This window comes from Periophthalmus magnuspinnatus, chromosome 19 (genome assembly GCF_009829125.3).
Source record: "Periophthalmus magnuspinnatus isolate fPerMag1 chromosome 19, fPerMag1.2.pri, whole genome shotgun sequence".
NCBI lineage: Eukaryota > Metazoa > Chordata > Actinopteri > Gobiiformes > Gobiidae > Periophthalmus > Periophthalmus magnuspinnatus.
Genome location: NC_047144.1, coordinates 2,778,270 through 2,793,744, shown reverse-complemented (window position 1 = coordinate 2,793,744; position 15,475 = coordinate 2,778,270). Strand labels below are relative to the sequence as shown.

At 41.9% G+C, this 15,475-nt stretch overlaps 1 protein-coding gene across 1 annotated transcript; it reads left to right on the top strand.

The window, feature by feature from the left end:
- The first annotated feature begins 1,913 nt into the window (after window positions 1–1,913).
- On the top strand, window positions 1,914–14,447 carry LOC117387603 (5-hydroxytryptamine receptor 3A-like). Its single transcript, XM_055229810.1, has 10 exons — window positions 1,914–1,962; window positions 7,027–7,184; window positions 7,843–7,887; window positions 8,048–8,157; window positions 9,851–10,020; window positions 10,731–10,882; window positions 11,328–11,538; window positions 11,916–12,104; window positions 13,469–13,569; window positions 14,223–14,447. Exons 1-10 carry the CDS (start codon window positions 1,929–1,931, stop codon window positions 14,445–14,447), a joined length of 1,395 nt encoding a protein of 464 aa, XP_055085785.1. The 5' UTR covers window positions 1,914–1,928.
- Window positions 14,448–15,475: the final 1,028 nt, after the last annotated feature.

The following is a 15,475-nucleotide window of genomic DNA, read 5'->3' as shown; positions in this document are numbered from 1 at the left end:
TTGAATGTTCCACAGTATGGCATTAAATGTATCTTGCATTTATTCAGTTATGACAGTTTTTATAGCTAAAGAAATCTCTTGGAAGAGCATGGGAACATCGCCTCTCCACAGATCTGACCTGTAACCTGGCCTGTTGGTGTCACCTGTATGTTTCCATGGCGATAGATATGCGAGCTGGCAGCAGACCCTAGATCAGAAAGGTTACGTAGAGCAGCTTTAAGTGTCTTGCTCAAGGACGCAACAGCAGTGTGTCCACCGTCAATAAAGTTACTGGGAAACTTTTCAATTTGGTGTGCGTTTCCATGGTGACAGCGACAGGACGGCCATTGTCGTGTCCTTTGGCAAGACACTTTGATCCCTGTATTTATGAATGTGTTTGCATGAGGACGTGGCTGGTGCACAGTTTTGCCCGTCCGCCCCAGGGCAGCTGTGGTGTTTGAAACGCTCTGGAAATCTTATGTTGTTATGAATATTATGTTGTAGCTTCAGACAGAGCAGTGCTTCCAATTAGCATCACATCTCCAGAGAATGTTGACGACATCAGCTGCAAAGTGTCAATAAATATTCCTCTGTTGTTTGATTTGTGTCAGTGTTGTTACTTAAAAATACAAATATATTACCGCTAATTTTTAAAGCTACAGTATGTAACTTTCTGGAGAGCACCTGCATGATGTATCCATGGAAACAGAAAGTTAAAACTTCAGAACTGTCTTAAAGGAGGTGGGTTTTATCCCTCAGTCGTCCCGGTAACACAAACAACTTTTTGTCCAGTTGACAGATTTAACTTTTTCTTTTACTGTGGAATATTTCAGCTAAAGGAACATTTTAGTGCAACAAAAACAAACAAAACAATACTTTTTGCCACGCCTTTAAAAGACCCGCCCCCTGCCACGCCTTTAAAAGACCCGCCCCCTGCCACACCTTTATAAAGAAGCCGAGTCCCTGTGTCTCTGTGTATTTGTGTCTCTGTATCTCTGTGTCTCTGTCTCTTTGTGTCTCTGTCTCTTTGTGTCTCTGTGTCTTTGTCTCTGTGTCTCTGTCTCTCTGTGTCTCTGTCTCTTTGTGTCTCTGTCTCTTTGTGTCTCTGTGTCTTTGTGTCTCTGTCTCTGTGTCTCTGTCTCTTTGTGTCTCTGTGTCTCTGTCTCTCTGTGTCTCTGTGTGATTGTTGTAACTTTAACTTCATAAACTGAGACTCGTTGTCCTTTGACTATTTCTGAGACGGGTTTGTTTTGTGTTATTTTAATTTCTGTACTTTTGTTTCATTAATCTACTGTGTTAAGAGCCTCTTTTTGTTTGTTTTTACTTTACGTTCCTTTTAAATAAATTTTAACTTTAGTCTTAGTTCCATCATCGTTTGTCACTTCCCGTGTCCCAAACCTATTTTTTTCAGACCATGTTCTAGTTGTTTCTTTTCATTTTCCTCTGAAGTTTTGTTTAGAGCGATTTCCTGTTTTCAAGACGCCATTTTTGCATAAATCAAGCGCTTTTCTTGAGACGTGCAGATGTCCACAGGGGGCGTCGACAGCGTGCGGCGCTTTGTTGTGATGACGTTTACGCTGACGTCAGCTCCTATTGGACATTTCCGATCAGTTTTACGATTTAAACATCCATCCGTGAGTGTCCGAGATAAAACCACAGAGCGCACACAAACACAACACGTCTGTTCAAACTGTCCTTCAAACTGCATTATGTAGCATGATTTAAGCCCCGCCCTCTTTCTCTCTGTCATTCATTTTCATTATTTTTTGCCGCAGCAGAGAGCCCATTATCGCGACCGCACAATTACATTTATAAAACACATTTATCCCACACACACTCGTCATCCGAAACCATCTCCTCCCGGAAATATTCCAGACCTTCGAGTTTTCCTCTGGACTGAAACACACGACAGACGGCTCCGGGCTCCGAGCGTCCAACAGGTGGGACACATGGAGACGATGTGGATAGTTCTGCTTTTTACAGGTGAGGACGAAATCACGTTCATTTAAAATATGTTTTCAAAGCTTAACGTAAACTTTAATCAGATTTTTATTTTATGTAATGACTTAAAAGTGCTGGAATGGGTGAATATAGTCATGGTTTCAACAAATACTTTCTGTTTCTGTTTAGGACAATTGTTTGTTACATTAAACCTTTGAGTTACACAAGCTGAAAGTCATGTATTTATGTCCACAGTGTTTAGTTTGTAGTCGGACGTGAAAGTGCATGAGGATTTGAAACAGTTACTGCTCCATTTACGCAGCGTTCAGTCCAAAAATGTAAAGTTTAAACCAGAAGTTTACTTACACTTTATAAAAAGACACATTTCCTTTTTTTTCCTTTTTTTTTTTTTCTCAATATCTAACAAGAAATCAGACTAAACCTTTCCTGTTTTAGGTCAATTAGAATTAACAAAATTATTTCTATTTGAGAAATGCCAGAATAATCACAGAAGGACTTTATTTATTTATTTATTTATTGACAATTTTTCATGACTTTCTTCAAAGCTGGGAGTTTACATACATTGCATTGGTATTTAGTGGCATTGCCTTTAAACTGTACAACTTGGGTCAAAATGTTTTGGATTTTCTTCCACAATTTTCTGACAATAGTCCAGAAGTTTACATACACTATATAAAAAAAAATATATAAAAAGACACATAGTTGTTTTTTTTGTTTGTTTTTTTTCTCAATGTCTGCCAAGAAATCAGACTAAACTTTTCCTTTTTTAGGTAAATTAGGATTAGCTAAATTATTTCTATTTGCTAAATGCCAGAATTATGACAGAAGGATTTTTAATTTTTTTATTTTTTCATGACTTTCTTCAAATTCAGATGTTTTCATACGTGCCATTAGTATTTGTTCCATTTCCTTTAAACTGTACGACTTTTGATGTTTTGACTTTCCTTTCGCAAACGTCTCGCAATAGTCGGCAGGAAGTTTGTCCCGTTTCCTCCAGACAGAACTGTGCCGAGTTTGAAGCCGTCTCGCTCACACGTGACTTTTCAATAGGATTTAGATCAGGACTTTGTGATGTTGACTCCAAAACATCGACTTTGTTATCCTTAAGCCTCTTTGTCACCATTTTTGGCCGTATGCTCCAGGTCATTGTCCATTTGAAAGACCCATCTGAGCCCACGCTTTAACTTTCCGGCTGAAGTTTTGAGATGATGCTTCAGTATTTTTTCCACATAATGTTCTTTCTTCACCGTGCATCTATTTTGTGAAGTGCACCAGTCCCTCCTGCAGCAAAACAGCCCCACGACATGATGCTGCCACCCCCGTGTCTCACAGTTGGGATGAGGTCCTCAGGCTGTAAGCTTCACTGTTTTTCCTCCAAACGTATATCCAAACTTTTCAACATGTCTCTAAAATGAAGATCTTTGTCCCCGTGTCAATTTGCAAACTGTAATCTGTGTTTGTTTTTTTTTTTATGTTTCTTTTGGAGTGGCGTCTTCTTCCTGCAGAGTTTCCTTTCAGTCCATGTCGTTTCACTGTGGATAATGACACACTCTTACAGCTTCAGCGGCATCTTCGCGAGGTCTTTTTTGCTTTTGTTCTTGGTTTGATCTGCACATTTCAGACCAAAGCTCGTTCATCTCTGGGACGCAGAACCCGTGTCATTCCTGAGCGGTTGTGATTCTGGACGTTCTCGTGGTCTTTATACTTTAAATGTTTAATCGTTTGAACAGATGAACGTGGCACCTTCAGCGTCTGGAAATTGCACCTTGATACCTCATATTTTGGCTGATTCCTTTTGACTTTCTCGTGATGTTATACAGACAGTGTGCTTCAGATGTTCTTCAGACACATCCTCCTGCGTGTCTCCATAGAAATATTGTTACTTTTACTCTAATATTCTCTCTGCTGTGCCTCGATTTGACTCTCCAGAAAGTTACAGTGCAACTTTAAGACACTTTAGTAACAACAACTGTGCGTTTTTACGGTTGCTCACTGACCCTGAAGACATTTACGAGTGAAAAGAACACAACAATAATCTCTTTGTACCTAAAGCGCTTTTGACGGGTTCTCAAATGTTGGATTTATTTGGTGAAATAAAACCTGTGGTAAAGATAAATTATAGTTTTACACCAATCAAGAAGCAATTTGCGAGGAAAAGTTGAAAAAGTGTTGAAAATTACAGGAAGTAGAGGAAAAAAAATCAATGACTTCACATTAGGGAGAAGTTTAGCCAAAACACAACGGGCTAGCTAACGTGCTACTATACACAGATCCTATTTACACACACGTTTTCCCAATACTTGAAACATTATTTCAACAATATTAAGGTGTTTTCTTATAATTTTATTTGTCAAACAATAATCTCGGTGTGCATCAGAGGAGTTTTAGCCTACTGTACAGCTGGTTGCTAGGTAACACTCACCTAGAGCGATGTAAGGAAATAAAATATGACACCTAAAAAATTGCAAAAAAAACAACAACAAACAAAACAAACAAAATCTCTAATATAATGAGCGTGATTCAGTAAAATGAGCCGTCTAACTCACAGTCTGTATAAAGAAGTGAGGCTAGCAGTTATAGCGGCTAATCTGGAGCATTTGGAATTATCATAGCATGTCATTTGCAATGTTTTAAAGAAAATGTTTGTGTAACTGCGTAACTCCTGATAAACTGACATTTTAAGACAGTCATACGTTTAAATTTACCTTGTCACTGGCCACATAAAATGACACGGTGTGCCGCATTTGGCCCCCGGGCCTTGAGTTTGACACATAGAGGATCATAGAGCCGTCGAAAGAGCCAATTTGGAGCGACCGCTGGTTTAACATGGATCAGGCTCTTAGCAACGCTGTCAATCAAACCTGTTGCTAACGCTAGTGGCAAAAGGCGCCGGATTTGTCTGTTATTACTGTTCATATTTTGATTTACTGTCACAATATCGAAATAAAAACCCCAGGATCACGTGGCGCGGGTTAATACAAAGCGCACTCACTTCACTATTTGGAATGTGGCGGCTAGCATGTTAGCTTTGTCCATTTAAATACACAGTCTATGGTCTAACCTGTCATAGGCACGTTGAATATCTGAAACATGTGTCTGTGTATAAATGTTTAGTGTTTTATGATGTTTCACTTGTTTATTTAAAGTGTGCACAGCTGAACGTAGGAGGAGTCTGAACCTACGTGACCCGAGGCTCGTGGAGTCGATCTAAACGGATGTAAACAGAATGGTTTTGTGGAGAAGGTACAGAAGTGTTTGAAAAGCATCATATGAGATCAATAATAATGAAGCCTAATGCGTTTCAGAGTGATACACTGGACACATGACCACCATTGTGGCTCTGAAGATGAAATGGGATTGTGTTGATAAAGAAGAAAAAAAAACAAAAAACAAAACAGCATTCACAACTTTCAGAATAAGAGGCGACTCGTTCTGTAAAAGGTCAAAACACGGAATCTAAAAAGTGAAAGAGCGTCTGCAGTTTAATAACAAAACATAAAAGTCTAAAACTCTGCTAAATATTTTGTTTGACTGAGGGGGGCGCTGGCACTTAGAAACACTGTCAATCAAACCTGTTGCTAACGCCTGTTGCTAGGCGCCTCATTGATCTGTTTTTAATGTTCATATCTTGATTTACAGACACAATAGTGAAATAAAAACACCAGGATCATGTAGAGGGTTAATACAAACATTTAAGACTAAAATGATGAGTCTGACAGCAGCAGGTACAGAGAGAGGAGCCACAGTTTTTCAATAGAAAGTGAATTGGAACCAGAGTCAATGGAGGCGGAAGTGCGCCCATGATCACTTCCTGTTTGGACGCAGCGTTTAGCAGGTTAGCTATGTCCATTTATATAAACAGTCTGTAGTTTTGTCTGTTGCTCTGCCCATAGCTCTGCCTCAGTGTCGCTCTAAATGTTGAGGAGCATTTTTGAAATAAAATGACGTCAGTGCATAACCTCTAATGTGAGTAAGCTCGCCTCTCCACAGATCTGACCTGTAACTTGGCCTGGTGGCTTTTAGTGTGTCTACAGTCTGTTCGAAGATCTGGAGTTGTATGTCTGTTTGTAAAAAGAGCAAAACAAAAAAACGATAGGCAGTTTGTGAAAAGAATAGAATCAGATCAAGTAGAAATGTAGTAGTAACAGTATAGATAATTTAATTTAATTTAATTTAATTTAATTTAATTTAATTTAATTTAATTTAATTTAATTTAATTTAATTTTATTTTATTTTATTTTATTTTATTTTATTTTATTTTATTTTATTTTATTTTATTTTATTTTATTTCATTTCATTTCATTTAGTTTTAATTAATTAGATCAATATTACACAGGTCGAAGCGTCTCTTACACTGGCCTGAGCCTTGGACTTGTGGCTCTAATGGTGCAGAGTAATTAGTGTTTGTCGAGTGAGAAATGTTCCACTCTGAAGCTTTTTGTGACCGCACTCAGAGACTCAAACTATTGCAGATAATGATTCAAACCACAAAGTGGACGGGCCATTTCCGCGATGGGTTTTGGACACGATTCAGGATATTGATAAAAAAAATCAGATTAATTCTGAGAAACAGATACAACATGAGCTGCGGTCGCACAACGAAACTGCAACAAACAGACTGAACCTGGACTAAAGCTGCACTGAGTCTGTATCTGCTACACCAGGATCAAATCATTAAATGTAAACACAGTGATTTACATTTAATGAGTCAAACTACTGTGAACACCTGTAATTGAATAAATGCAAGATGAATGAGCTTAATGCCATACTGTGGAACACTCCAATACAATACAATGCAGCAATATCTCCATGGAGACAAAAAATACCGTTAAAAACACATTCTTTTTCATGCATTTGCCTCTCAATAGATTTAACCAGTAACTTAACCTGATAGCGTCGTCTGGTTGTCTTCATGGAGATAAATAGGTTTAATGCTGTACTATGTGACATTTAACGTAAAGCAATAACATTTCCATAGAAACAAGCGTTAATTACTCAACTAAAGAGTAAAAAGGAGTTGAAAAAACATGTCAGGTTTGTATGAGCGCACTGAGCACCGCTGTACTCCCTGTGTGTGTCCTGCAGGGGGCGCGCTGACGCAGACCTGCAGGTTCCACGATGTTTTGGAGCATCTGAATCTGACGAGGGACAGCGAGCTCTTCTACATGACGCGCCCAGTCAACGACCACCGGGAGCCCACGCTGGTCACCATGGAGATGTGCCTCTACGCCATACTGGACGTGGTCAGTGACGAACGGGGATGACGTGGAGGAAAAGCGAAAGTTTACGTTTGGACCGTTTTCAAATTCGCTGAACCGATATATCCTGGTCCGGTCGCCGCTCGCTCTGCCAGAACCAAATGCAATCGTCCAATCAGATTTGTTTATTCCAGCGACGCCCCTTAAAACGAAGGAGCTCGAGATTCTGCAGAAATCCGTCATGTTTTTTCAGTCCCCTGCGATATTTTTTCCTTTTATTTTCCCCCTCGTAAGCGGCCATATTTGTTTTGATACGGTTGGACCACGCTTGTCCCTGATTGGCCGATTCACCTGTCAATCACGCCCGTTTGACCTCAGAACATTGGTGACTAGAAAGTGTTGAAGAAATGTGCATTCTGGATCATAGGCAATCCAAAAAATAAAAAATAATAATAATAGCTTGTGAAATGTAATTGTTTCATCTGAATGTTCAAAAATGATCAGTTTCCATGGAGACAAGTAGTTACTGGTCAGGTCTGTGGAGAGGAAAGCCTGCCCACAGTAAGAATGCATGTTTGCGAGGAACATATTCGCAATAAAAACACTCACAAATGAATTCTTGTTGATAGGTTTACTGTGAAATCTATAACATCTCCATGGAAACAGGCAGGTGATGGACCCTCTAACGTTCTGTGTTTTTCAGGTGGAGAAAGACCAGAAGTTCATCCCTTACGTCTGGACCGTCATGGTGAGAGACGTTTGAATGTTAAAAAAAAACAAAACATCATCTCTACATTTAGGGATTGAGGAATTTTACGTAGAAACTCACGTGAACCTGACAGAACTAAACTTCGTTCTTCAATCCGATTTCATTTCTTGTATTTTTTGTGCTTTTTGCTGAAATCCAGAAGTGGCAGAACGACTTCATCTGGTGGAACAAAGATGATTTCTGCGGCATTGATCAAGTGTCGATTCCCACTGAGGTGCTCTGGAAGCCCGACATCACCATAGAGGAGATGTAAGAGCGCGATGTCTCTACGCCGTCGCTGTTTAGTCTCGGGGATGTATATGCACTTACGTAACGTTCATAGAGACGTAAGAGTCCACGGTCACGACACTGTCACTGTTTAGGTTCAACATGAGCTGAAGACACAATATTATGTTCTACACAAACACAAACAGACCTGTCATTCCCCAGTTTGAGTCAAAGCCGCCGTATAAAGAAAATCTGGAGCGGAGTTTCATATTTGGAATTCCGACGGCAAGAATCATAGCAGCCAAAGAAGAGTGGGTTAATTTAAACATTTTAAGACCAAAATGATAAATCTGACAGCAGCAGTTACAGAGACAGGGACAATGTTTTTTCAACAGAAAGTGAATTGGCGTGGATGGAGCTGGGAGTGCGTCCGTGCTCATGGTCTATGTGTTACGTGATTGTAGAGACACTGTTCTTTTTGCTGCGTTTTTCCGAAAAATAAACTCTATGGAACTTTCTTTGTGATCTCGATTTAACGTGAGCAAATTACTGCGGTTTGTAAACTGCCAGTTGAAAGTAAAGATTGGGTTCAGACAAGACCAAGACGTGAGATCATGTCCGCGAGAACGAGACAGCGCGAGATTAGGTCCGCGAGAACGAGACAGCGCGAGATTAGGTCTGCGAGAACAAGACAACAGAAGATCATGTCCGCGAGAACGAGATAGCACGAGATCATGTCCGCGAGAACGAGACAGCACGAGATTAGGTCCGCGAGAACGAGACAGCGCGAGATCATGTCCGCGAGAACAAGACAGCACGAGATCATGTCCACGAGAACGAGACAGCACGAGATTAGGTCTGCGAGAACGAGACAGCGCGAGATTAGGTCTGCGAGAACGAGACAACGCGAGATCATGTCCGCGAGAACGAGACAGCACGAGATCATGTCCGCGAGAACGAGACAGCACGAGATTAGGTCTGCGAGAACGAGACAGCGTGAGATTAGGTCTGCGAGAACGAGACAGCGCGAGATCATGTCCGCGAGAACGAGACAGCGCAAGATCATGTCTGCGAGAACAAGACAGCGCAAGATCATGTCCACGAGAACGAGACAGCACAAGATCATGTCCACGAGAACAAGACAGCACAAGATCATGTCCGCGCGAACGAGACAGCGCGAGATTAGGTCCGCGAGAACGAGACAACACAAGATCATGTCCGCGAGAACGAGACAGCGCGAGATTAGGTCTACGAGAACGAGACAACACAAGATCATGTCCGCGAGAACAAGACAGCACAAGATCATGTCCGCGAGAACGAGACAGCACGAGATCATGTCCGCGAGAACGAGACAACACGAGATCATGTCCGCGAGAACGAGACAGCGCAAGATCATGTCCGCGAGAACGAGACAGCACGAGATCATGTCCGCGAGAACGAGACAATGCGAGATTAGGTCCCTGAGGATATTTTCTTTTATTTAGTATTGTTGCTGTTGTTGTAGCTCTGCTTTTAAGAACCAGAACAGATCCAATTTAACAGGATTTAACCATTTTTTGCCAAATCCAAAAGAGGAAAATCTCACGAGATAATTTTCCTCATGTGTGCCCAATCTTGTGGCAATTTGGTTTCATGAGATCTTGTTCCATCCCTGGACATTTCTATGTTCTAAATGTCCATCCATCCATTTTCTTCCACTTTCTAAACGTAAAAAGTGTTATTGTTTTGTTTTGAGGGTGGAGAAGGACAAAGCCCCGCCCAGCCCTCACCTGTTCATCCGATCCAATGGAGAGGTGGAGGTCCAGAACGATCAGGTGTTAGTCAGCACCTGCAGGATGAGGGTGCACAAGTTCCCCTTTGACACTCAGAGCTGCAGCCTGTCCTTCAAGTCGGTCATCCAAACAGGTTCTCCTCTGACCCTCTCCTCTGCATCTTCTGCTCCACTGACCCTCTTCTCTACATCTACAGCTTCTGCTCAATCTGACCTTCTCCTTTGCATCCTCTGCTCCTCTGGCTCTTTCCTTTGCATCATCTAACCCTCTCCTCTGCTCCTCTGACCCTCTCCTCTGCATCCTCTGCTCCTCTGACCCTCTCCTCTGACCCTCTGCTCGTCTGGCTCTCTCCTTTGCATCCTCTGACCCTCTCCTCTGCTGCTTCTGCTCAATCTGACCTTCTCCTTTGCATCCTCTGCTCCTCTGGCTCTTTCCTTTGCATCATCTAACCCTCTCCTCTGCTCCTCTGACCCTCTCCTCTGCATCCTCTGCTCCTCTGACCCTCTCCTCTGACCCTCTGCTCGTCTGGCTCTCTCCTTTGCATCCTCTGACCCTCTCCTCTGCTGCTTCTGCTCAATCTGACCTTCTCCTTTGCATCCTCTGCTCCTCTGGCTCTCTCCTTTGCATCCTCTGACCCTCTCCTCTGCTCCTCTGACCCTCTCCTCTGTATCCTCTGCTCCTCTGGCTCTCTCCTTTGCATCCTCTGACCCTCTCCTCTGCTCCTCTGACCCTCTCCTCTGCTCCTCTGACCCTCTCCTCTGCTCCTCTGACCCTCTCCTCTGTATCCTCTGCTCCTCTGGCTCTCTCCTTTGCATCCTCTGACCCTCTCCTCTGTTATTTCAGTGGAAGACGTTCGGTTGGTGGCCAGTGAGAACTCTCGGGAGGCCACACAACAGTCTATAGAAGTGATGAGGATTCAGTACGAGTGGCTCTTCATCAGCATCGACATCACAAACACCACGACGGACGAGAATCAGGACAAGGTCATTTACACCGTACGTACCCGGACACTTTTCTGCTTTTTTCCATTGTCTACACTTTCCACACTAACTGCTCTGCGCTTTCCAGTTTAATTTATTAATCCGTGATAAATGTAGGCTTTCTGTAGACATACTGAAGAAGTCCATTATTCGTTAACGAGTTCTGCAGAACATGGTCCACAACGCGCACATTAGCAAACACAACTTGATACGTTTTTAGTGTCTGAAAACTCTTTATGGTCTTATAACATTGTGGTCTGATTGTGTTAAAAATAAAGTCAGATTAAAGCGCTTCAAACAGACCAGTCCCTGTGGTATCTTCAACTCCCCCAGGGAATGACGTCAGCTGCAAAGTATCAATATTGGTATTAGATTATTTCTGTAAAGCTAAGCGTAATAATCTTCTTTGTGTTCTTTCTGTCTCTTGTCGTCGTCTCGGTCCTCTTCCCCTCGTCTTCAGGTCTACATGAAGCGTCGCCCTATGCTGTACATTGTGAACTTCCTGGTGCCTGTCCTCTTCTTCCTCGGTCTGGACTTGGCCTCGTTCCTGGTGTCTCACGGAGGAGGAGAGAAACTCACCTTTAAAGTCACAGTTATGCTCGCCATCACCGTCCTTCAGCTCATCCTCAACGAAATCCTGCCCGCCTCCTCCGACCAGATCCCTCTCATCGGTACAAAAGGGTTTACGGCTCAAATTCTGTAACTCTAGAGGCGTAGTTATCATAGTCTTGACGTCTTGAGCGGCTTGGACACAGGTGGAAGGTTTTAGGTTTGATCAGCATGTTTTGGCCCAGCTTGGCGTTCCTCGAGGTGCCAATCTGTGTGGAGTTTGCATGTTCCGCCTGTGTCTAGGTGGATTTCCTTGGGTTTCCACCATAGATAGGTCAGATCTTCCAGCTATAGTAATCCTGACCAAGACTATCTCAAGATCTGAAGATGGGTCCTGCTGCTCCTGACAGGTTTAACCCAGAGCTCCATGCACTTCATCATGAGCGAGTATTGGACCTGACATTTTGAGTTTTCAGTAAAGCGCTCCTCTGCCCCACAGCGACCTACTGCATCGGGATCTTCGGCCTGATGCTGGTGAGTCTTCTGGAGACGATCGTGGTCATGTACCTGATAAAGAAGGACGTCCACCCAGAGGCAGAGACAGAGGAAAAGAACGAGGAAGAGAGCGCGGGCTGTGTGACCGAGGACAGCAGGGAGCATGGCGTGCTCAGCAGCTTCTTCCACAGAGGTATGAGGACCACAGACTCCACAGACCCTGTAGGACCTCACACTGAAGCCCTGATCCAAAACAGAGTTCAGATTCTTCAGCACAAATTGAACTGCTTTTGATTAGGAATGGAACGATGCCAATTTCACGGTACAATATTGTCACGACATTCATTTAACTGTCTTTATTGCAGTATTGTGGAAATATGGACAGAATTGAAGAAGTTCCTTTTTAAAATCTTTGACAAGCCTTTGGTGCAGAAGTTCTAAGTTCTTTATTCATACTGTTTTGATTGAAATGGAATAAAAGACCATGATCTATGTAGTTCCCTCTTGTAATCGTGAAGGAAGAGATTGCAGACCAGGTAGAGAGTTGAAAGAAGTTTATCTGATCAGATGAATGGAATTACAGACAGCAGCACATGCGTTACGTTTCAGAGGAGGTACTATCTACAGAAGACAGGTCTTATAAGGACTTGACTCATTTTACATACTGTCCGTACAAGGTCACAAAAGGATGTATAGTTTGCTGTTCACAGAGAGGTAGAATACGTCACTAAGAGATGCTCACAGTCACTAAAAGATGGATTACTACACCTCTTACTTAAAACCAGTATCATGTGACCGAAGCAGCTGGTTCTAGTGAAGAAGACGTTTTAAAATAAGTTTGTGTCACATTCTTACAGAGAAACAAGTTCACCTCCACGCTTAAGACACAAAGTAATCAACTCAAGATTTAAGAGTAAAGAAAAAAATCATGCTTTCACCTCTGTTTTTTCAGCAAATAAGATTAAAATGTGATATATTGTGTTGGCCCATGATATAATTATGAGACTTTTGACGATACAATATCACAATATTTCTAGTAATGTTGCGTCGATACTTTAGATTTTTTTTAGCTCATTTGAGGGGAACTGCCATGGGGACCTTAAGAAACATCATCAGCGTCTTCTGGTTGTTTATTTTCTGAACACAAGGGATACTGTAACCCACGACAAAACGAGAACAAAAACAACAGCAGTCAGCTCACTAGAGACAGTCTCCAAAACAGACCAGTGACTGATGATTAGAATCTTCACATTAACTTGTCGGCGCAGCAGCCACATACAAAAGCAGCTGCATTAACAACAACATGAACAGTTTAAAGAACAAAAGGTGTCAGCTCTGAACTAAACACAAAATATCAGACTGCAAAACTAATAAACTAGTTCAAATATCTGCAAAAATGTAATCCAAAACTCTGAAAATTATAGTAACATAGACCTGTTTTTACTAAATTTCCTGGGGCAGAACCACCAGACCCCCCTTTTCACTAAAAATAACAAAACAAAAATGGCCACTGTGACCTTTAACCTCTGGAACGATTAAAGCCTGTTTGTTTTTCAGGACGGAATCACAACGGACGTATCTACGACAGCTCGGCCGGAGAGGTCCCGGCTGGACTGATGGAGGAAACGCTCTTTCACCAACACGCCACTCAACTCAGTGTAAGACGCGACATTACTGGGCCTATCCACGTGAAACAAACACTGCAGCAAAGCCCAACGTCTTTGTCAGTATAAATGAACAAAAGTGAGGGTTTTTTTTCACAATTGCTTCAAAAAAAAAGGTGCCAATATTCAACCTTAAAGACGTGATCACTGTCAACTGAAAGAGCTTTAAGTCGTGAGAGTTGCACAGGCCCTCGCCCTCCACCTGAAACTGCGACAGCTTCAGATTCTAGTACGCGAACGCCATCCATTGATACTGTGCGCTGACATCTCATGGGTGTTTCTGCATGTACGTCAATGGCGGAATGTTCAGCAGTTATCGCACTTTTTAGCAATAACTACCAAAAAACGTTTTAATATAGTCTGAAACGTCAAGAAAAAAAAAAGCAAAATGGATTTAAACAGCACAATTTCAGGAGCCTGTGATCAACACAAACGTTCACGGTCCTGTTGTTGGATGATGCGAGCACGCCACAAATCAGCTCAACTGTTGCAAATCAGTTCTTTATAGTCAGATTTTGTTAAAACGAAGCTCAGATTAAAGTCTAACTTCAGTGACAGAGCTCCCCTTGTTGATTACTTCAGCTGCAGAGTATCAGCACGGCCCTGAGTATGATGTGACTCCTGCTTCCCGTTCCTCTGCCCCTCAGGACCCTGGCAGTAAACCGTTAGACGAAGGCACCACTCTGGAGAAGATCCTGGAGCAGCTGAAGCGAGTGGAGCGCTCTCTGCTCCATCTGAGTGATAATCACGAGGACCCCGGAAAGTGGACGCAATTCGCCAAGAAGCTCAACAAGGTTTTCTTCGTCGTGTACGTGGTGGTGGTGTGTGTGTTCCTGACTTATATCTACATCGAGTGGCAGAAGGATGACTAAAGGTCAGATGGGCTGTTTAAGTTTGGCACTCCCTAAATGCATTTAGTTATGAGACATGTCCCAAAGACTTGACCAAATTAACAGTTTCTAAACCTAAGATTAACCCTAAAAGAGGCGGTATTACGTGAAATCGCCTTTTTGGAGATTTCTACTATATTATAACGCTGTTCCCTCATTAAAAACATACTGAAGAGGTTTTAGATGTCATTCACGCATGTTGGTCCAAGCTCAGTCCACGAGTCTGAGTCACCCATGTTCCCACACGACAACTCTCCATACAGAGCAAAAGACAAAGTTTAAATCTGTCAACTGGATAAATCGTTGTTGGAGTGAAGATGTTTCACTCCAACTTCGTCTTTTGTGATGGATCAGACCTGAGGGTTTACACAGACAGAAGTCAAATACCTCCTCGTTAACCTGATGGTAAAACAATATGTAGGGCAAAAATAAACATGTGATAAAAAATTAAAAAATAAAACGCTAAGCTCCGCTCTCAGAAAACAACAGGCCAAACATTTAGACTTGGATTACTTAACTCTGAATTATTAAGTGGGTCTTTCATTATTTTTTATGTTTGTTCATTAATAAGAGAAAGTATTAAAGGCCCTGGACCTGATTTTTCCCATGTGTTTGACCAAATACAGATATACTGTATAATATACTGTATAAACAGGTTTAAATGAGTCCTCTGTGTACTGTCTGCATCGAATTATAAAGCATTTCATTGTCTGATTATCAGGAAGTGTGCATTAGCATGCTCATCATGGTGAATAATCAGGATGCTCAGAATACATAAAGGAAGAGAAGAATAACTTTACTTCATTTAAAACTGTTTGCAGTGGTCCAGTTTTTCACTTATTTAAGATTGTAAAATCAGGTGCGGTGCTTTTTTTTTTTTTTTTTTTTTTTGTTAAAACATAATCAATCATATTATAATTAAAATATAAGTTATTTTTCATGTTTTAACAAGTTCAGTTTGCTTATTTTTTGTGGCAGGACAGACTCCAGCTTTAAGTAACTTGCCTGAG

What these genes read in the sequence shown, in the direction of transcription:
- LOC117387603 (XM_055229810.1), top strand. Translation starts at nt 1,929, where the DNA reads ATGGAGACGATGTGGATAGTTCTGCTTTTTACAG. An exon ending in CAAGTCGGTCATCCAAACAG is followed by an intron (nt 10,021 to 10,730) that starts GTTCTCCTCTGA and finishes CTGTTATTTCAG; the next exon opens with TGGAAGACGTTCGGTTGGTG. An exon ending in CAGCAGCTTCTTCCACAGAG is followed by an intron (nt 12,105 to 13,468) that starts GTATGAGGACCA and finishes TTTGTTTTTCAG; the next exon opens with GACGGAATCACAACGGACGT.